Raw genomic sequence first — 22,972 nt, 5'->3', positions numbered from 1 at the left:
GAGATTTAACGTAGTTAAGGCTTTTGCTAGCTGGATATTGGGGGGGGGGGGTACATCCCTCCTTTATCTTTATTTAATTGAGCCTTAAAGGGTTTGATGGGCCCTCTCGACAATGCCTTGTCCCTGTGGATTATAGGGAATGCCTGTGGTATGAGCAATGTTCCAGAGGGAACAAAAATCTTTAAATTGTTTGCTGGTAAATGCAGGTCCACGGTCAGTTTTCACTTGAAGAGGTAAGCCCATCACAGCAAAACAGGAGAGCATATGGCTTATAAGCTTTTTAGAGCTTTCTCCTGTCTGACCTGTTGCCCACATAAATTTAGAAAAGGTATCAATTGAGACAAACATATTTTTGTTTGCCAAAGTTTGGTATGTGTGTGACATCAATTTGCCAAATAGCATTAGCTTTTAAGCCTCGGGGGTTAACACCAAGAGTCTGAATAGCAGGTGTTTTTATGAGACTTGCACAGGAAGAGCATGTAGCTAGGATATGTTTTAACTGTGGTACAGGAACATCAGGAAATCGAGCTCGAAGGCCTTTAAGATTAACATGGGTTAGGGAACGAAAGTCAGCAGGATCAGAGACAGAGACTAGGAGAGCTCCTGTGGAGGCAAGGTGGTCAGCTGCAGCATTCCCTACGGACAGGGCACCAGGAAGAGGGCTGTGGGAATGAAGGTGCTGAATATATAGTGGCTGGGTTCGAGAAGAGAGCATAGAGGCGATTTGAATCAAAAGAGGGGAAAGTGGGTTGTCATCAATTTTCACATAAGAACGAGCAAGCCATGGAAGTAAGTTAACAGTATACAAACTGCCTTCTCTGCAGAGCCTGGCTCACGGTGGCACTTGCTTTACCTCTTCTCCAAACGACCCCACCCCCTTGGTTCCTGATTCCAAAAAAAGTGTCCACTGTCTAAGCTTGGGCCTGTCCGTCACAAGGACTTTCACCCCTGCCGCTGGTGCCCGCGGCCCAGGCACAGCTGGTGCAGCTGCTCTCCAGCTCTCTGCTGAGACCAGAGTACCCTTTCTGGATGCCTCCACTCGGTGTCTCAGAGGGACAAAGCTTGACTTCTCCAATATGAACTGTACAGTCTCTCCCACCCCATGCCCTCCAGTGTCCTCAGCTCAGTGATGTTATCCCCCATTCAGATGGCCATGCTGGTGATCTGGGGCAACCCTCCACCCACCCTTCCCCTTGGCTCCCTGGCAATCTGTTGGCCAGTCTCCCTTATCCTACTTTTCAAAACAAATGCAAGAGCAGCAGAAGAGGGAAGGTTCTGGGCTTCCAAGCATGAGGTCCTGAGTTTAGTCAGAGTTGATGCCTAGCCTCTTGTGGCAAAAAAAAAAAAAAAAAAAAAAAAAAAATCCTCAGCACCACCATAAGCCACAGCTGAGCAGTGTTCTGGTCTCTTTCTGTATCTCTCATTTATTAAAATAAAGTATCACTATATATATGTATTTAGAGATAGATATAGTGCTAGTCTGGACTCATTTCTGACGCTGAGCTCTACTCAGTCCACTTATGTGACCACTCCCCTCCACTCCCACCCCGTCCTCCTCCAGTCTTCTCACTGCCTTTGGCTCCTCTCACCTCCCAGCCTTTCTCCACTGTACCTGAAGCTTCTTTTTTAAAAAGCAACAAAACCAGCAAATAAGGAAAAATAATAGGCCGGGCAATGGCACACCCAGTACGTTCCATATATTCCCCTGGGAGAGAACCCAGGTTCAAGCCCCAGGGCCCCACCTGCAGGGTGGAAGCCTCAAGAGTGATGAAGCAGGGTTGCAGGTACCTTTCTCTACCTCATCTTCCCAATCTTTCGCCCTATTTCTGTCTTGATATAAATAGCCACCAGGAGCAGTGGCATCACCATGGCATCATCAGGCTGTGAGCCCCAAGAATAACCCTAGAAGCAAAACACCATTTCACTGCACCCTGGCTGACAGCCCTGAGCTTCCCTGCTGATCCCCTGGAGGCAGAGGGGACCCAGGTCTCCAGGGAATGTCAGGACCAGAGCAGCTGGCGCGCAACTAGCCTGTGAGTCTTGCTGTAACAGTATTGTTCTGTATTGACAAATACTTAAAGGGGGGGGGGAGACTAGATTACCTTAATTTCTGGTAATCACAAAACTATAACCCAAGGGGCCAGGTGTGGCTCACCTGGTTGAAGGCACACATAAAACTGCATGAAAAACAAGCAAAGAACCCAATATGGTATCATTATTATTATTATTTTCAATATTGGTATTATAAGGAAGGATTTTTTGGACTTCATTAAGGTCAACAGGAGGATCTTGTCCTTGACATAAATGACAGCGTGGCCTGAGAGGTAGGTGACACAGGGATGAGTGCAGGTCTGAGAAGCATGACTTATGCTTTTCTGAACTGCATGGGTTTCCACTTAAATTTTATTATTATTTTGATCTTGTGGGGACTCGAGTATATATGATTTCAATGTTCTTTTTCAAATAGAGTGATAGAGTGAGAGGTGGGGAGACAGAGAGAGCACCACACAGGATACTCTCCCAGGACTGTGGCTCTCAGATCTGGGCTGCACACATGACAAGTTGGGTGCCCTAGCAGGTGAGGTTTCTCTCCAGCCCAAGGGTTGCAGTTTTGATTAATTCTGGATAGAGACAGATGTTGAGAGGGAAGGAGAGAGAGAGAGAGAGAGAGAGAGAGAGAGAGGGAGAGGGAGAGACCTACACTATTTCACCATTTGTGAAGTGTCTCTGCTGCAGGTAAGGACCTGGGGCTTGAACTGGGTTTGCCTGCTTATTTTTCAGAAATGAAAGACATTGTTTTGTTGTTATTTGGTTTGCTTTTTGTTTGTTTGTTTGCCTGTCAGGACTTTGTGCCTGGTTCCTGGCAGACTACCTTTCCCAGTAGAGTCAGAGACAGTGAGAGAGATGCCACAGCACGGATCCACTGCTCATGAAGTTTCCCTTCGTGTGGGTGTTTTCACGTGCTTGGCAAGGCTCAGGCCTAAACCCTGTGAGCCATCTCCAGCCCTCAGAAGATGCATCACTATCAGCAGGCCAGATTTCCCACACATTAAGAAAGCATCACACACAGCTGGAGAGCTTAGCAGACACAGCAACTTGCATATGTGAGGCCCTGGGTTCAAGCCCTGGCAACACATATGCTGGAGTGAGTGATTTACCAGGCTTTTCTCTCTCATGAGATAAAAGGGATATATATAATTTAAAGCATATTGAAAAAGAAGTCTTCTCTGGCTGAGAAGTGGCTCTGTGGCAGAGCCCAAGAACTTCATGTTTCATAGTTTATCTCCAGCCTCAGTGAAGACAAAGAAACAAGCTAGCACCCTTCTTGCCCACTCTCACGAGGGCACCATTTCTGCCTCTAGCCAAACCACGTGCTCTTCACGCTGCTTCCCTGCATAGGCTTTCTGGTCTGCTGGCAATGGGCACTAATGACGGGGACAGACAGGAATAGCGTCTTCTGTGTTTCTTCATGTTTCCAGCAAGGAAATAACTTTCTCCCCTCTGCACAGAGATGAGAAGTCCCATACAAGGCAGTGCACACCCAGCTCCGAGTCTATGATATTAATATGCACAGAAGGAGTGATTGATCTGTTTGGTCAGAACCCAGAACGTTCAAAGGACTAAGTGCCTGAGCACATGGGGTGTGCTAGGATCCTGAAATGTGTCCCTAACAAGGCAGTGTCTGTCCTCAAGTCTGGCAGAGGACTGCAGGGGCGAGGAGCAGGAAGCCGCAAGTGTGCATCTTTGCTAGTGCCACAAGTGACGGGGGCACTGAAGGTCTTGTGCAGGGCATCCCTTCTATTCCACTCACACTTCTTTGAGAAGGCAGTGGCAGTGAACCCAGGAGCCTGCCTGCCACAAACACCCTACTCCTTAGGAAAAGCACAGGCCCTTTAGCTTAATGAGTCTGTGGTGTTAAGCATGAAACATTTTCATTTTCTCATTTTAATACCCCTCGCTTTACTAATTCTCAAAATATATGATTCTTTTTACATAGATACACAAACACTTTTAAAACATAAATACTAAAACTAGGAGAAACAGGTAGATAAATCTGGAAAGCTGAGAGCATGGAAGCAACATGTGATCACTTAAGCTCCTTCTCTGGACTTCCAATCTGATACAGCACTCAAATATCTCACGTCACATGGTCCACAGAATCTTCCTTCGGGTTTCAGAAGCAGTCAATAGCCATATTTGTCATTAAGATGGGTCCTGCCATCACCACTTTGACCTAGATCAGAGTATACAGAGAAAAAAAAAAAAGATAAAAGAAAAACATTTTACTCTTCCAATGTTAAAGAGGGACAGGAGGTGGGCCAAAAAGTAAGAAGATTCTTCTATATCAGAAGCTTTACTTTTTGTATATAATTGAAGAATACAGTCCTCTCTTTCCTCTTGTTCTGTTAAGATTGATCGGCCTATTTAATAAGAGAGTGAAAAGCACCACTCCAGTATACAGGTGCTGGGGGTGGAACTCAGAGCCAGGTTTGCAAAGCTGTCACTTTAACTCCCTGAGTCATTCCCCTGGCTGCCGCCTGTGACTTACACCCTTTTCTTTTTTATTTATTTTTTTAAAATCTTTATTGGATAAGGACAGCCAGAAATCAAGAGGGAGAGAGACAGAGAGACACCTGCAGCACTGCTTCACCACTCGCAAAGCTTTCCCCCTGCAGGTGGGGACTAGGGTCTCGAACCTGCATCCTTGTACATTGTAATACGTGTGCTCAACCAGCTGTGCCACCACCCAGCCCCTATTTTTTTTTTATTGCTACCAGGGTTATTGTTGGGGGACAGAAATAGAGAAATTAAGAAGGAAAGGTAGATAGAAGGAGAAAGATATCTGCAGCACTGCTTCACCACTCGTAAAACTTCTCTCTAGCAGGTGGGGACCAGAGGCTTGAACCTGGATCCTTACACATGGTAACACATGCATTCTACTGCAAGCACCACGACCTAGTTCCTACCCTAACATTTAACAGATAATAGGCAAATATTTCTAGTAACTAAATTTCTATTAATTAGCAGTATATCAGACATCCAGTTCAAGAAAAAGCAATCTGATGAGTATATTAAGTAAGCAAGCATCTCACTTATTGCTTTATTAGAGTATATGAATATATATAAACTGGTAACAATTTTCATATAACACAATTATTTTTTATTAATTTAATTTAAAGAATTCTTCCATTTTTTTTGTTTTATTTTAATGTGAGAAGAGTGAGATACACACACACACACACACATTATGGTGGTGCTGGGGTTTGAACCTGGAACCCTGGAGCTTTAGGTATGAGAATCTTTTGTATAACCACTATGCTATCTCCCCAGCCTGAAAGTAGTTATTTATTTAAAGCTTCTCTGGAACTTTGTGCCTACCCAGCTCTATCATTCATGGTAGACTCAGCCTAGAAGCTAGAAGCTACTCTTTCCTTTCTTCCTTTTTATTATTATTATTTTTAACCAGATCACTGGTCAGCTCTGGCTTATTTATGGTGGCATGGAGGACTGAACCTGCTCTCTTTCTTATTATTATTTTCTTTTCTCACTTAAAATATAGACTCAAAGCCCCAGTGAAAAACCTGGTGGGGGAAAAGGAAAATCTATATTGTAATGTAAAGTACATGTAAATATAAAGAGGAAAATATAATGACTTCTATATACCAACTTTAACAATGACATATATATATATATAATACAATATATATACATTCTGCTTATAACCCTCCCCCTTTCCTCAACCACTACAAATATTTTAGGACAGACCAAAGACAGCATCCCATATGTCACCACCTCTAAAGATACCTAGCTGGAGCTCCTGGAAGTCTCCCTTTGTTCTTTTCAGATAGAGACACACCACCGGTGAAGCTTCCTTATTGCATGGCCCTCCCATCAGGTAGCCAGGGACTCTAACCCGATTCTCCCACAAGGCAAGGTGTGTACTCTACTGGGTGAGCTATTTCCTGGCTCCACAAAAAGCACTTTATATCATCAAATATCTAGTGTTCAAAACTATCTGACGTATTATGTGTGTGTGTTTGAGTGTTTCCACTTACCATCAGAGCATCACTGATCTAAGCCAGCTTTCTCAGACAGAGACACATCACAGCGTAAAGCTTCCCCAGTGACACTGGACTCCCGTGTCCACTGTGCCTGGGGCTCAAGCCCGAGTGGCACCCACAGCAAAGCAGCCACCCTCCCGGGTCAGCTGGCTCACTAACCCCTATCGTCTTTCCTTCAGAGCTGTTTAAGGATCCAAACAGGGTTCACAGGCGACAGTTGCATAATATGTTTTATTTAATATTAATAATTCACCTGTTGCCCCCAAATACAGCTTTTCCACTATTCTTACATCTTTCTGTTTAAGCCTTAGAGATATTTTTATTTATTTCCATCAAAGAGAAGCAGAAAATTTTACACACACACACACACACACACACACACACACACACACACACACACGGAGAGAGAGAAAGGGAGAGACCAGCAGGGGTAGTAGCACAAGGGTTATGCTAAGAGACTCTCAAACCTGATGCTCCAAAGTCCCAGGTTCAATCCTCTGCACCACCATAAGCCAGAACTAAACAGTGCTCTGGTGTTTGTGTGTGTGTGTGTGTGTGTGTCTCTGCCTCTCTCAAAAATAAAATAAATAAAAATACTTAAAAATAAGTAAATAAATAAATAGGGGCAGAGACCAGAGTACTGCTCAGCTTTGACTTATGGTTGTGCTGGGGATTGAACATGGGCCCTTAGCGCCTCAGGCATAGTATCTTCTGAATAATCATTATGCTGTCTCCTTAGCCCCTTAAACGTATTACTGCCTATTTAGAAATATGAATAAAACTTAAAGGAAAAGAAAAAGAAGCACATTCTACCTTCAGGTGGGACCCATACACAGTAGTCTGGGTCATCTTCTGGATATTTGGAGGAAAATGTTGGTGTGTGCTGGAAAAAAAAAAAAAAAACAGGTTTATTTTTTAATTCAAAAGGATTTCAGCTCTAATAATCACTGCTATGCCTGTCAGCAAGCAAAAACTAAGACAAAATAGTTCTATTAAAGACCTTAAAAAAAATTAAGACGAGTGGCTCACCTAGCAGAGTGCAGACAATACCAAGCGCAAGGCCCTGGGTCTGTGCCCTGAGCCAGCACACAGAGGCACCTGCAGGGAAGGATGGCTTTCCGGGGGTGGAGTGGTGCTGTGTCTCCCCTCTCTCCCTATCTCTGACCATCTATCTAAAGAGGGGGGGGTGCCTACCAGGAGCTGGAGTCATTTAGGCACTGAGTCCCACCAGTAAACCAGATAGAAAAATAAAATAAAATAAAATAAAATAAAATAAAATAAAATTGAGAGAGAATTCCCTCTCTACAAGCCTTGATTTCTTTTTTTTTTTCCCCATAAAGCCTAACAAGTTCATTTCTAGCTAGTGAAAATGATGTGATTTTTTTTTAAAGCAATTAACACAAGTTCTGGTGCATAATCTGAGCTGCAGTGACAGCACTGTGCACAGCACAGCAATAGCATATAAGCTTTGCATGAGAAGTCCTTGGGTTTCATCCCTGACAGAACCAATAGCCAGAGCTGAGTGATGCTCTAGTGTTAAGGAAAGAAATAAAGAAAAAAAAAAAAAAAAACCCTAAGAAGAAAAAGAAATTGCCTTCACATGCAGAAAAGAGTTAATAAAGCAATTCTGACAGCCTCTGAAACGCAAGGCTGGCTCTTGGCTAGCATCTAGGAACGTGCATTTCGGGAGGGCTCCTACTACTCTGCTGATAAGAGTGACTTGTGGTGCCCGAAGCACAGCACCTGCTCTCCCTCTGGGAGAACGGAATCTGGGCACCTGCCAAGTAGAGGTGCTTATGTGACTGGTCCCCAATAAAATTCGTAAGCTAATGAGCTTCCTTGGTTACCAGCATTTTCACAAGTTGTAATGATTTGCTGCAGGGGAATCAAACCTTTATTTATTAGCTTATTTGCTGGATAGGGACAGAGAGAAATCAGAAGGAAGGACAATGACAGAGGACCTAGTGGGGGTTCAATTGTTATGTGGAAAACTGAGAAATGTTATTCATGTACAAACTATTGTATTTACTGTCAAATGTAAAACATCAATCTCTCAATAAAGGAAAAAAAAATAAATAAATTTTTTAAAGGGGGGACCAGGTGGTGGCACACCTGGTTAAGTGTTCACATTACAGTGCACAGGGACCCGGGTTCAAGCCCCTGGTCCCCACCTGCAGGAGGAAAGCTTCACGAGTGGTGAAGCAGGGCTGCAGGTGTCTCTCTGTCTCTCCTTCTCAATTTCTCTCTGTCTCTATGCAATAATAAAGATAAAAAATAAAATAAAGAAAGAGGAAAGGAGAAGACAGAGAGAGACCAAGAGACACCTGCAGCACTGCTTCACTACTTGCAAAGCTTTCCTGCTCCAGGTGGGGACCAGGGGCTTGACTCCAGGCCCTTGCACACTGTAACATGCGCGCTCAATCAGGTGTGCCATCAAACAGCCCCTCAACCTTCCTTGTGTGGCCCTATTGAGAAAGGATCCATAGAAGCGTGTGCCTGACTTCCCCTGAACTTCACCTAATGTTCCCTTTTCTTTGCTCACGATGCCTGATGTCCTCTGACTGTACTAAATCACAGCTGTGAGTACTGCCACATCCTGAGTCTTGTGAGACCACTTGTGAATTACTGAGCCTGAGGACAGTCCTGGGAACCTCTGGACACAGGTTAGTAACTCCCCTTCTGGAAACCTACTATGGCCAAAAATTATTCATTACAGCACCACTGTAATAAAAGACCAGAAACATCCCAAGGGTCCATCATCTATAAGAAGCTGGTTCAAGGGAGTCAGGCGGTGGCTCAGCGGGTTAAGCGCACGTGGCACAAAGCACAAGGACCAGCGGAAGGATCCCGGTGGAGCCTCCAGCTCTTCACCTGCAGGAGGGTAACTCCACAGGCAGTGAAGCAGGTCTGCAGGTGTCTGTCTTTCTTCCCCCATCTCTACCTTCCCCTCCTCTCTCGATTTCTCTGTCCAATCCAACAACAACAGCAATAACAACAATAATAGTAACAGCAAAAGGAAACAAATAAATAAAGTTTAAAAAAATATTTTAAAAAAGAAGCTGGTTCAAGAGAATATATCTATATTACAAAGTACTGGTATACAGATAGTGAATAAATAAAGATGTAGACCCCTACATCTTTATTCTGTCTTCTGTGTAATGAAAGAATATATTACTGAGGGAGTCGGGCTGTAGTGCAGAGGGTTAAGCGCACGTGGCACAAAGCACAGGGACCAGCGTAAGGATCCCAGTTAGAGCCCCAGTTGGAGCCCCCGGCTCCCACCTGCAGGGGAGTCACTTCACAAGTGGTGAAGTAGGTCTGCAGGTGTCTATCTCTCTCTCCCCCCGTTTTCCCTTCCTGTCACCATTTCTCTCTGTTGTATCCAACAACAATGACATCAATAACAACAACACTAATAACTACAACAACAATAAAAAAGACAACAAAGGCAACAAAAGGGAAAGTAAATATTAAAAATTTTTTAAAAAGAATATATTACTCAAAAGTCTCTATATGGCATACTAGGCTAGGAAAAAAAGATGTATAATTTTATAAAAGAGGCCTGAATTATAGAGGTGGATGAAACAAGAAAGGTAAATTAAAAACTGAATATAAAAGAAAGCCAGACTTCTAGAAGAGGGGGATAACAGTGTACTGTACCAAAGGAGAAGACTCTGGGTTCAGTCCCGGAACATGACGGCAAAGGACCTAGCAGGGGCTGTAGTCTTTTTTTTTTTTTTTAAGTTTATTTATTTATTTTTTTAATTTTTAATTTTTTTTTTAATTTTTTTTTTTTTTTAAGAATTTATTTCTTCAGGAGAATGACAGGAGAGAGAGAAAGAACCAGACATCACTCTGGTACATGTGCTGCCAGGGATTGAACCTGGGACCTCATGGTTGAGAATCCAATGCTTTATCTACTGCGTCACCTCTGGACCACACAGGGGTTGGTATTGTTATGTGGAAAACTGGGAAATGTTATGCATGTACAAACTATTGCATTTACTGTCAGCTGTAAAACATTAATCCCCCAATAAATAAATTTTTAAAAAAAAGAAGAGGGGGGATAAGAAAGTTGGGAACCCCCTAAAATTCAGTTTTCTGAATGAAATGCATGGTAAAGGAGCTCATTTTGTTTCCACAAAAGTGGAATTATAAATTATGACTAAAGTACTTACTTTTCCTGGACCAGGAGCTTTCTTTTTCATCAATTCATCTTTGCTTTTCTCATATTCATTCTCTGATGCTAATTTAAGGGGAAAAGAAGGAATAGCTATTTCAGAATAAGTAAAAATAAAAAATCCTCCTCAGAGAGCACTACAGTTACTGAAGCACATGTCAGTGATAATCTAATTCTCAAAAATTCCTTCTATATTAGAAAAAACTCTGTTAATAATTTTCCCTCATTAATAACCTAGTTTTCAAATTCTCAGTCTATTCCACAAACTTGAACATAATCATACCATGAAATTGGGATTGATTTTACTACTCTACAGTGCCCATTACAAGTAAAAAACCAAAATGTAAAGTCCTGTTAATAGGCCAACCAATTTCTTCTAATAGGCTGGAATTCTCCCAGGATGGGCAAAGATTTAACTCTGGGAAATGTAAAAACTATGGAGGATTTCAGACAGCCAAAGGAAAGCATGAACGAAGTGAGCGCTTTGTGAGTAAGAGAGGGAGTTCTGGTAGGAAAGCAAAAGGGCAACGTCAAACAGTAACTCCTTTTCCCTTGCCAGCTTGGTTCCTATCACCCATAGGTGAGTGCAGTTTAGAATACTGTTACGTGCAGTAGTAAGATATTTGTGAGACAGCTTCAAGTTCGGGCTCCCACAGCACTGGTGAAAGCTTCAGGCTACTGTGTCTCTTCTTCTCTTTCTATCTGAAAAACTCAGCCCAGTCCTGTGGGTAGGTGAACACTAATGGAAATATAGTGCTGGCGTATTGCACCAAAGTAAAAGACTCTGGGGTGGGTAGGGGGGAAGAGTACAGGTCCAAAAAGGATAACAGAGGACCTAGTGGGGGTTGTATGTTGTTATGTGGAAAACTGAGAAATGTTATGCATGTACAAACTATTGTATTTACTGTCAAATGTACAACATTAAACCCCCAATAAAGAAATTAAAGAAAAGAAAAAGACTTGGGGAAGGGGTGTATTCAGGTCCTAGAATATGATGGCAGGAGGACCCAGAGGGGGTTAGATTGTTATGGAAAACTGAGAAATGTTACACATGTACAAATTACTGTATTTTACTGTCAACTGTAAACCATTAATCCTCCCAATAAAGAAAAAATATAGTAAAATAAAGAGAAAATATAGTACACATAGAATTATTATTATTATTTGCCTCCAGGGTTATCGCTGGGGTTGGTGCCAGCACTACAAATCCACTGCTCCTGGAAGCTATTTTTCCCATTTTGTTGCCCTTGTTGTGGTTGTTATTGTTGTTATAGCTATTGTTGTTGTTGGATAGGACAGAGAAATCAAGAGAGGAGGGGAAGACAGAGAGGGGGAGAGAAAGACAGACACCTGAAGACTTGCTTCACCATTTGTGAAGCAACTCCCCTGCAGGTGAGAAGCCGGGGGCTTGAACCAGGATCCTTAGACCAGTCCTTGCGTTGTGCCATGTGCGCTTAACCCACTGCGCTACCACCCAGCCCCCTAGAATTTAATTCTATCCACAGTTTCAGGCATCCACCAAGGGCCTTGAAACATCCCCCCCACCACCACCATATAAGGTGACATCACCACAGTCCCAGGTATCTGGAAGGCCATTCTCTGCAGCCTCTCTATGTGACTCCACTGGTAGCCTTTATGCAGGCACAAAGGAACCAGCCATGCTACTTGCCTGAGGGCTCCTCCTGCGATGTGGATGTGTTATCAAGTTCATGACTATCCTGATTCTGCTCTGCTTGGCTGAGTTGAGACATGTTTCCTAAAAGCACAGCACCAAAGCACGGCGTTATTTAATTTGTGGTAAGGAGTCAAGAAAACAAAAACAAAAAGAACCCACGTACATAATCATCCAGATCTATCACTAGTGTCAATGAACCTTAATTAGACTTTCAGTATATATATGCCTTTGGATGCCAATGTTCTACCTGAAAAACTGGCTAAGTCTGAGGTAAAACGTTTTAGCAATGCTTGCCAAAAGCCTTAAGAATATACTTAGTCCTTGGCCTAGAATTTCTACTCCCAGGAAAATATTCAATGAAAATAATCAGAAACAAGAACCATGATTCACTATATGTAAGTACACTCATAACTGCACAAACTAACAATAAACATGGCTCTCTCTCTCCCCACCCTGCCATTTTTTCCCTTTCTGTGCTTATTTTTTCGCATACTCCTGGCTGACTTTCTCTGAGAGACAGAGACAATAGCACGCAAACTGCCACAGTGCAGTACCACTCCCATGTTGCGTGCCTGGGGCTCAAGCCCAGGATACATGCATGACAGGCAGGCACCCTACCAACTGAGCTATCTTACTGGGCCATGACTCACTTCCCTAAAAAGATTCATTTATTTTTCAAGAGAGAAAGGCCAAAATGATGCTCAGCTCTGGTATATGGTTATGCCAGATGAACCTGAGACCTCTGGGGCCTCAAGTATGCAAGTCAGGGGCTCCACTGCAGCACGGTCTCTTGGGTTCTCCTCTCTAAATGAAAAATGAAGAACTTGGACCTGGAAAGCCACTCAGTGTACTCAACCACACATGTAGACCTAAAAATATTTTCTATATAATCAAGAAAAAAAAATTTTTTTTTTGCCTGCAGGATTATCGAAGGGGTTTGGTGGTGCCTGCAACGTGAATCCACTGTTCCTGGCAACCATCTTTTTCTATTTTTGTTGTTGTTGGATAGGACAGAGAGAAATTGACAGAAGAGGGGAAGACAGGAGGGGACATCGACACCTGCTGACCTGTTTTACTGCTTGTGAATCGATGCCACTGCAGGTGGGGAGCAAGGCTCGAACCGGGATCCTTATGCTAGTCCTTGAGCTTTGTACTATGTGCACTTAACCCAGAGCACTACTACCCAGCCCCCAAGAAAAAAAAAGTTCAAAACAACCAACTCGGGGCCAGGAGGTGGTGCACCAGTTGAGCACACACTACAATGCTCCAGGATGCAGATTCCAGGCCCTGGTCCCCACCTGCCAGGGAAAAGTGTGATGAGAGATGAGGTGGTGCTACACGTCTGTCTGTGTCTGTCTGTCTCTCTCTCTTACCCTCTTTATCTCCCCCTTCCCTCTCAGTTCCTCTCTGTCTCTATCTAAAGCAAATAAAGAAACATATTCAATAAATAAAAACAGCCAACTCCCTGTTTCATTTTTTCATCAAATCTTTGCTGAGGCAAAATGATCTATGCCAGGTTCTCTGTTAAAGGCCGTAACAAGAAGGTAAAGCTTAACCACCCCCAGTTCAATCCACGGGTACAATTATGATTAGTCTCTGTTTCAGGAAGGAAGGAAATGAGGCAGAGGCTCTTCTCTTGCCAAGGCCGCCTAGTCTCTGCATCAGGCTTGCTACCCCGGCCTGGCCCCTGATCCCATAGAGGCAGCTCCTCAGGACTCATCTGTAGCAGCTTCCATAGTTCTGAGGCAGGAGGGACCCGCCTGCCCCCTTACTGTGTAATGGGACCATAGTGACTGGCAAAGAAAGTGTGTTTCCAGAGTTCACTGTCTCACATGAAATCAAAATGCACAGACAGGAAATGGCTCTGCTTTTTTAAGCCCGGTCACAATTAATTCAGCTGTCCTGCTGAATGAGAAAGGAAAAGAGGCTACTACCCAGGGCTTTTGTTTCTTTAGCACTTGTGAGCTCTGTGAGAGGACCTGCTTCCTCCACTGCTTCTTCCAGCTCGTTCTCCTGCTGTAGCCTACTGCTTCTCGCTTCTACTCTCTTCTTTTCATTTTCTTCCTCTTCTTCCTCTTCCTCCTCTTCCTCTACTTCAGGCTCATCCTTTGTTTGCATTAGAGATGGAGGGAGTTCTGGACGTTTAGGAGGTAATTTCTATGAGGGGAGTAAAACCACAAATGGAATTGTCATACACAAAAATAAAGAGAAAAACCTCTTCTAAGGGGCTAAGCTACATACAGAGGACATATACAGTATCTAAATGTTCTTACTCTAGTCTATAAACAAGTTTGCCAGAAGGTTTCAAAACTTACACATTGAAAGGGGGAGACAGATACCTACAGCTCTGCTTCACAGCTTCGGAAGCTTTCCCTGCAGGTAAGGACTGGGGGCTTGAATCTCGGTCCTTGTGCACCGTAACATGTGTGCTCAACCAAGTGCGCCAAAACCCAGCCTCTACAGGACTTACATATAACATTTTACCTGTCTATGGAAACTTAACAAAAATCTTCATTAGTTTCCAGAAGAAAAGGTTATTAAGGGGGCAGGCAGTGGTCCACCTGGTACAGAGTACATGGTACAGTATGTGAGGACCCAGGTTCAAGCCCCCACTTCCAACCTGCAGGGGGCAGTTTCATAAGCAATGAAGCAGTACCACAGGTCTCTTTACCTCTCTCTCCCACTGCCCTCTCAGTTACTCTCTGCCTCAATCTACTATAATGAATTTTTTTTTAATTTTTTTAATATTTATTTTATTTATTTATTCCCTTTTGTTGCCCTTGTTGTTTTATTGTTGTAGTTATTATTGTTGTTGTCGTTGTTGGATAGGACAGAGAGAAATGGAGAGAGGGAGGGGAAGACAGAGAGGAGGAGAGAAAGACAGACACCTGCAGACCTGCTTCACCGCCTGTGAAGTGACTCCCCTGCAGGTGGGGAGCCGGGGTTCGAACAGGGATCCTTATGCCGGTCCTTGTGCTTTGCGCCACCTGCGCTTAGCCCGCTGCGCTACCGCCCGACTCCCATATAATGAATATTTTTAAGAAATATTAAATTCTTGAAATACCTTGTAGGCAACTAAATCACATATTCCAGGTGAGAACCAACTGTAGAAAGTCTGTCCTTGGTGTAGGGCATCAAAGTAAAAACCCTGAGGTGAGGGTGAGGGTGGACGTTCGGCTTCCTGGGGCGGGGGACGGTGGATGGGATGGGACACAGTCTTTGGTGGTGGGAATGGTGTTTATGAATACTCCTATTAATTTGTAGTCATATAAATCACTATTTAACTAATATGAGAGGCGAAAAATTGATTGTATGTCTCAAACTTTTTAAAGCACATACCGAGTCTTTTTAATATATAGGCTGAGTCTTTGATATGTTGACTCTCTCAAAAGCCTAGACCAGGGAGAACAGAAGCAACCAGTGGCACAGCTATATACAAATAATGGTGACATAAATTATGGTGATGTTGTGTATGATGCAACAAATTATAACAAAGGGATTTTTCAAAAGTTAACCCAATTGCCAAATAATGTGATTATAGCAATAACTATCCATTGTCCTCTTAACCCTAAGACAGCAGAAACCTCCCGCTTCCTCTATAGAGCCTATATTTCCCCAGTCCTGGAACCTCTAGGGTGGGGGTCACTTTGCTGCATGCTTCTCTCAATTCATACCAAATGACATTGCATCCGCTGATCCCAACCTAATCAACACAACGAGTACCACCTCAGCATGCTTCACTTCAGACTGTGTCCAGAGACGTCAGGCATGGAATGTCAACCCTTCAGCCTCATTACTCGAGTGAGACCTTTCCTTTCATAGTATTCTCTAATTCCATTCCAGGTGGTTCACTTCCTAACAAAGTCCCAAAACCTAGATCTAGACCAGGTCCCGTGAGATAGAGCATATGTCCACATGTATCCATAAATTAGGGCAAAATGTATACCTGAAATCAAAAGTACACAATAGTCTGCAGTGAGTCAGTATGAAGTTCCTAATGAAATAGTATCTAATTAGACTTAGCTACCCTCCTCACCTACTCAACTATAACTGCACCAAGTAGTTACCTCACTCACTCCAAAGCTAACCTCATCAAAGCAAGGACTGCAAAAGGTGAGTAAGGGCAAGAGCTGGCATACTTTAACAATGACTCTTTAGTCACTATCAGGCCACTCCATTAGCTGGGGTCCTATTCGAAGAGTCCTGAGATTCCTGAACAAACATGATGGGCCTAGACCTCAAATAAATCCCTCTCACCTTGTTACCAGTCATCTCTATCAGGAACAACAAAACAGACCCCTTTGTGGGCCCCCCCCCCCCCCCAAAGAACCTTGCCCTCAACTTGGATCAACAATGGTAGAGAATGTTCCATCCTCCAAAGGAAGGATGGACAACATACTCTATGGTATACCTGAGGAAGATGGGTCGATATTGGGGCAGCTTAAAATGTTCCTACTCATGACCACAGAATGTGAGCTCAGATCTACAAGGATGCAGTGGTCGCATAGGCTTCTAAGCTGAATATGGGCCCCAGACCAAATCAAATAGAAGTTTATAGTCAACAATATTTATACCCCTTTCCCATATTAGGGAGCTACTCTCTTCCCTGACCTAGCTTTCTGTTCCTTTTTCCAGCCATGACATCATCTCCCCAGAGAATAACTTGGATCAACCTGTGTATCAGATTTCAGGCTCAGGGGAAAAATAAACAAAAAAAAAACTAGTATAGCCACAAGCCCTTTGGAATATAAGTAAAATATGCCTACTAGCTATCTACAAAATAGAGGACCCAATTCTTCATCTACACTATTCCAGCCTTTAAGTTCATGATTGATCAACAATTTGTTTGGCCTTGTATGTTAACTCTATTTTTCAGCCACCAGCTTCCAGATGCTAGCAGGATGCCAACCAGACTTCCCTGGACAGACAACCCCACCAATGTGTCCTGGAGCTCCGCTTCCCCAGAGCCCTTCCCCACTAGGGAAAGAGAGAGACAGGTTGGGAGTATGATTGACCTGTCAATGCCCATGTTCAGCGGGGAAGCAATTACAGAAGCCAGACCTTCCACCTTCCGCATCCCACAATGACCTTGGGTCCATACTCCCAGAGGGATAGAGAATAGGAAAGCTATCAGGGGAGGGGATGAGATACAGAGTTCTGATGGTGGGAATTGTGTGGAGTTGTTATCCTATGGTTTTGTCAATGTTTCCTTTTTAGAAAGAAAAGAAAGAAAGGAAGGAAGGAAGGAAGGAAGGAAGGAAGGAAGGGAGGGAGGGAGGGAGGAAGAAAGAAAGAAAGTCTGTCCTATTACCCCTCACAATGTTAAGTAATCTTAGTTTATTGTAAAATCTTCGAGGGAATGAATCAGACACTTAATCCTAGGGTGTACAGCTTAAAAAAACTTGAACTGATTACAAGTAAACAAGATATGTAAATCAGTAAAAGAGATCTTTAATTTTCTTGAAGAATAAGGCTAACTATTCTAATCATGCCTTTTCAATCAAAGTAATCATCAGGGGAAAAAAGTTAATCACAGTTAAGGAATAGAGAGAAAGTACCAAATATATCTTGCCTATATAGTTTTTTTAAATATAGGGTTGAACTCAGTTATACTCAAAGAAGCTTTTTCCCCAGGTGGTCTGGGAAGTGGCACAGTGGATAAAGCACTGGATAATCAAGCATGAGTCTCAGAGTTCAATTCCCGGCTGCACGTGTACCAGAGTGATGTCTAGTTCTTTCTCTCCTCCTGTCTTTCTCATTAATAAATAAAATCTTTAAAAAAAAAATGTCCCCATTAAAAGTTTTTCCCTTGGGTATGGAGACAATGAAGGCCATAGCATACCAGACTTTCATGCCTGATGCTAAAGAGGTCCCAGGTTCAATCTCTGGCATGACCACAAGCCAGAAGTGAGCAATGCTCTGGTCCCACTCTCTAAATTAAAAGTATTTTTTCTCCTAATAAAAGACAGTACTCTCCCTGGACCTGCAGAATAGCTTCCATCTACATAAATCACATACTCAATCAGACCTCCGACATCAGAGGGCAGTTTATTGATCTAAGGTGCTATGTGATAAACTGTTTTCCCCACCCATTCATATGCTGAAGCCCAGCCCCCTGGATGTAACAGTATCTGGAGATACCATCTTTACATCAGAATGAGGCTGTTAACATGGGGGCCCAATCCAACATGGCTGACATCCTTAGAAGAGACACCCGGATACAAGTGCACAGAGGGGCCACCATAGGAATCCAACCTTGAACTTGAACTCCAGCCTCCAAAATCATCAGGAAATAGATAGATTTCTGACATTAAGCTACCCAGTTTGTGATGTTCTGCTATACAACACTAACAAATATATAAGGTTAAGCTCTTTAGGGTGCTTAAAATATTTTTTAAACTAAACCTATGAATAGGAATGTACAGTAAGTGAAAATATGCATCAGTGAGGACCCGGACCCGCTTGCCAGTCTAGTTATGTAATGGTTGTTTGCTTTAATTTCCTCGCCCATGAGAATTAACAATTCCCATGTCACAGGAGCTGGAAGGACTAAAACCATACAGCAGGGACATGTGCACAGTATATGTTGCTAGCAAACGTTAGTTGACAGAATATTCTTTTTTTTTTAACTTAAAAAAAAATATTTATCTATTTATTCCCTCTTGTTGCCCTTGTTGCTTTATTGTTGTAGTTACTGTTGTTGTTACTGATGTTGTTGGATAGGACAGAGAGAAATGGAGAGAGGAGGGGAATACAGAGAGGGGGAGAGAAAGATAGACACCTGCAGACCTGTTCACTGCCTGTGAAGCGACTGCCCTGCAGGTGGGGAGCCGGGGGCTCGAACCGGGGTCCTTATGCCAGTCCTTGCGCTTTGCGCCACGTGCGCTTAAGCTGTTGTGCTACTGCCCGACTTCCTGACAGAATAGTCTAACATTTATCCACCAGGAAAAAGCTTTTTTTTTCTTTTTCAATGTATTACGGGGTGGGGGAGGGGGGTGGAGAAGCCAGAGCACTGCTCAGCTGTAGCTTATGGTGATGCTGGGGACTGAATCTAGGGCCTTGAAGGCTCAGGCATAAGAGTCTTTCATAACCACTATGCTATCTCCCCAGGCCACTGTTTTTTTCCCCCTTAAATGCAACATTCCTCACAAATGAGCAAACTGGTATTCTTTTATTGCCACCAGTGTTATCGCTGGAGCTAGGTGCCCTCAGAACAAATCCACCATTCCCAGCAGCCTATATGGCTTTCCTTTTTTTTTTTTTTTTTTTTTTTTAATAGAGACAGAAATTGCGAAGGGGGAAAGAAGAAGAAAGAGAAACACTTGTAGTTGTACTTCGCCATTTATGAAGCTTCCTCCTGAAGGTGGGGACTGGGGACTTGAACCCAGGTCCTTGCACATGTGAACGTGTGCTCTACTGGGTGTCCCACACACTACTATTCCAACTTACTAATCAGTTGCATCCAGAGTAACTGGCAAGAGTCAAGGCGCCAATTCTTAATAATCACAAATTAAAGAGAAATATGAGAAATTATAACCTAGGAGTCAAGCCCTAGCAAAAATGTGACTATACCTTTTCCATAGTAGAATAAATCATTTGAACTTTCAAAAGAAAGAATGAAAGATTAGCTCACAACAACTGAAGTTTAACGCCCTGACCCACAACTTACCCCAACTGTTCCAGTTTTTAATTTGAATTTGCTTCCTCCTTTCATGGCACCAAACAGAGGCAGTATAAGCTTTTTAGCTTTGTTTTCTGTACCTGCAGTCTGACCTTCAGTCCTAGGAAGATAGAACAATCATACTGTCAGTTCCAGGGAGGTCAAGGTTTTATCTAAAATCACCTTGACACTGACAAAGAAATCTTTGGCAAAATAAAGGTTTCCACAAAGTGAGTATCAAAGCATACAATAACAAAGAGATACTGAGACAGCAGAATTTGAATGAACAATGACACCACTGACGATCACAGACACAGCTATTAATAGGACAAGAGGAGGCTGCCAGCTAGTCTAGCAGTATGCAACACACCACAGCATGACCTCCCGTTCACAAGTCAACACTGCTGGCAAAGCAGGATCCAAGCATGATCCCTGTCCCACTGAGGAGGAGGAGATGGATCCTGGGGGAAGGCCTGTTCTCATGAGCCCCTGGTGAGGATTCAAGGTGCCTTACTGATCTCAAATCCACACTTCTTATAATTGCACTCAACAGCCTTGAACACAGAAGATAATGACAAGGACACAGCGCTAACCCAACAATTGATGAGCTGGAGTTAGTTATAGAAAAACAGAAATAGGGGCCAGGTGGTGGCACACCTGGTTATGTGCACATATTACAGTGTGCAAGGACCTGGGTTCAAGCCCCTGGTCCCCACCTGCAGGGAGAACAGAGCTGAGGGTGTCTCTCTGTCTCTATCCAGTAATAAATAAAGATTTTTAAAACGTTTAAGAAAAAGAGAGAGAGAGAAATAGAGTGGTCAGGGAGGTGGTGCAGTGGGTAATACCTTGAGTTTTTAAGCAGAAGGTCATGAATTTAATTACTGGCAGCACATGTACCAGCGTGGTGCTCTGGTTCTCTTTCTTTCTCTCCTCTCTTTCACTAATAAAATCTGGGGGAAGGGGCTGTTTGTTTTTCACCAGAGCACTGCTCAGCTCTGGCTTATGGTGGTATAGGGGATTGAACCTGGGACTTTGGATCGTCAAGCATGAGTCTTTTTTCATAACCCATTATGCTACCTACCCCTACCCCTCCACTAATAGAATCTTAAGGGGGGGGGGGTGGAGAGACAGAGATAGTGTAGAAATATAAAAAGCACAGAGAGCTCAGCAGGCAGGCTGCCTGTACCACCATAATCACAGTCCAGATGTGAGCCCTGCACCAAATGAGAGGCACTATGGCAGTGCTGTAGTGCTTCTCTCCTTGCTGTCTCTGTCTATCTGAATGAAAAGTAGCCCCGAGTGGTGAAATCACACATTTGTGAGATACATAAAAAATAAGTAAATAGGGTTAAGCACACATGGCACAAAGCACAAGGACCAGTGTTAAAGATCCTGGTTCGAGCCCCCGGCTCCCTACCTGCAGGGGAGTCGCTTCCCCTCCTCTCTCCATTTCTCTCTGCTCTATCCAACAATGATAACATCAATAACAACAACCATAAAAAACAACAAGGGCAACAAAAGGGAAAATAAATAAATATTTTAAAAATATATATAAAAAAATAAGTAAAATAAAAAGCACAGGAAAAAAATAAGGAAAAGTGTGTGGGGGGAGGAGGTTGAGCACACACATTCTAGTGCACAAGGACCCAGGTTCGAGCCCCTGGTCCCCACTTGCAGGGGGAAAGCTTAGTGAGTAGTGAAGCAGTGCTGCAGGTGTTCCTCTGTCTCTTTCCCTCTCTACTTCCCCCTTTCCTCTAGATTTCTGGCTGTCTCTATCCAGTAAACAAATATAATTTGAAAGGAAGGAAGGAAGGAAGGAAGGAAGGAAGGAAGGAAGGAAGGAAGGGAGGAAGGGAGGAAGGGAGGGAGGGAGGAAGGGAGGAAGGGAGGGAGGGAGGGAGGGAGGAAGGGAGGAAGGGAGGAAGGGAGGAAGGGAGGAAGGGAGGAAGGGAGGAAGGGAGGAAGGGAGGAAGGGAGGAAGGAAGGAAGGAAGGAAGGAAGGAAGGAAGGAAGGAAGGAAGGAAGGAAATCAGGGGGTGGGGTGGTGGTGTACCTCTTAGCACATACACTACTGTGTACAAGGGCCTGGGTTCAATCTCCCACTCCCCACTGGTATAGGGGAAGTTTCACAAATAGTGAAGCAGGTCTGCAGGCATCTTGCTCTCTAACTGTCCCTCCCCTCTCAATTTCTCTCTGTTCTATCAAATAAAATAGAAGGGGGGGGGGAGGACACTAGGAACAGTAGCTCATAGTGCAGGCACCAAGTCTCAGCAATAATCCTGGTGGCAATAAAAATAATAAATGAATAAGGGGACCAATGGCACATCTGGTTAAGTGCACACATTACCATTTGCAAGGACCTGGGTTTGAGTTCCCAATATGCACCTATAGGAGGAACGCTTCATGAGCAGTGAATATGTCTGTCTCTATCCTTCTCTATGTCCCTCTCCTCTCAATCTCTGTCTTATCAAATAAAATAAAATTTAAAAAAGATGATGAAGAAAGGGAGTGGTGGATTCATTCCTCTGCTAGCACAGAGCCCCACCTCTAACCCTAGTGGCAATAAATAAATAAATACAAGTAAAAATTAGAGTGGGCACAGTTAAAATGATAACACAAAGACACAGAGGGACAAAAGCTCTATGTTTTTGTTCCCACTGACTACCCACAGCCCTGCATTCTGGAAGAGCAGTACTGATACCTCCAATTTCTAATGACTCGGCAGACAAAGGAAAAGGCTGCCCTGCCCCACCAGAAGCGCCACTACCAGCCTTGTTTACCTACGTTACCTCCTCGTGGTGCTCTTGGACCTCACTTCACCCTTTTCCTCTGCTAGCGACAGACCCACCACCTTGCTAAGGTCTCTAGAAGAATCCTGGCTGGCTTGAAATGCCCTTTGCTGAATCACTACCTTTCACACATTCCCTCTTTACAGTCCTCAGGAAGACCGTGAAAAAGAAACACACACACACACACACACAAAACAAAGACAATACTCCATCCAGTAGTTGGGCTACCTGAAAGACACATATTGACTGAACCAAAGGAGATTAAAAAAAAAAAAAAGGAAGACAGCATCACAACCAAGAATTCTGGGGTGCAAAGAAGGGAAGTGTAGGTTAGGTAGGCTTAGGTTAGAAGTCTTGAAGAAGCTGGAGCTGAGGTGGTGGCTCACTGAGTAGAGGAACCCTAGGTTTGGTCCCCCACACTACTTATACCTGAGCACAGCAGCACTCTGTTTGGGCTCTGATATTCTTTTACAAAATAAAATTTTAAAAGAGGAAGGCCAGGCAGTGGCACACCTGGTTAAGCACACACATTACAGTACACAAGGACCCAGGTTCAAGCACCTGGTCCCCATCTGCAGGGGGAAAACATCTCAAGTGGTGAAGCAG

At 43.6% G+C, this 22,972-nt stretch overlaps 1 protein-coding gene across 2 annotated transcripts in view; it reads right to left on the bottom strand.

The window, feature by feature from the left end:
* Positions 1-3,929: 3,929 nt before the first annotated feature.
* SLC4A1AP (solute carrier family 4 member 1 adaptor protein) overlaps positions 3,930-22,972 on the bottom strand; it is a 30,523-nt gene continuing 11,480 nt past the window's right edge. The window contains exons 9-14 of one of the 2 annotated variants that reach the window (XM_060186768.1): positions 19,587-19,698; positions 13,897-14,074; positions 11,912-11,998; positions 10,241-10,308; positions 6,876-6,945; positions 3,930-4,234 (exon numbers count right to left, since the gene is read on the bottom strand). In XM_060186768.1, the coding sequence (XP_060042751.1) occupies positions 4,185-4,234; positions 6,876-6,945; positions 10,241-10,308; positions 11,912-11,998; positions 13,897-14,074; positions 19,587-19,698 (565 nt within the window). In that variant the 3' untranslated portion in view covers positions 3,930-4,184. Of the gene's footprint in view, positions 4,235-6,875; positions 6,946-10,240; positions 10,309-11,911; positions 11,999-13,851; positions 14,075-19,586; positions 19,699-22,972 lie in introns of both variants that reach the window. The other variant, XM_007537802.3, reaches the window with a different exon arrangement.

The sequence above is a fragment of the Erinaceus europaeus genome, chromosome 3, assembly GCF_950295315.1.
Source record: "Erinaceus europaeus chromosome 3, mEriEur2.1, whole genome shotgun sequence".
Lineage (NCBI taxonomy): Eukaryota > Metazoa > Chordata > Mammalia > Eulipotyphla > Erinaceidae > Erinaceus > Erinaceus europaeus.
This window is presented reverse-complemented; position numbering and strand designations above follow the sequence as displayed.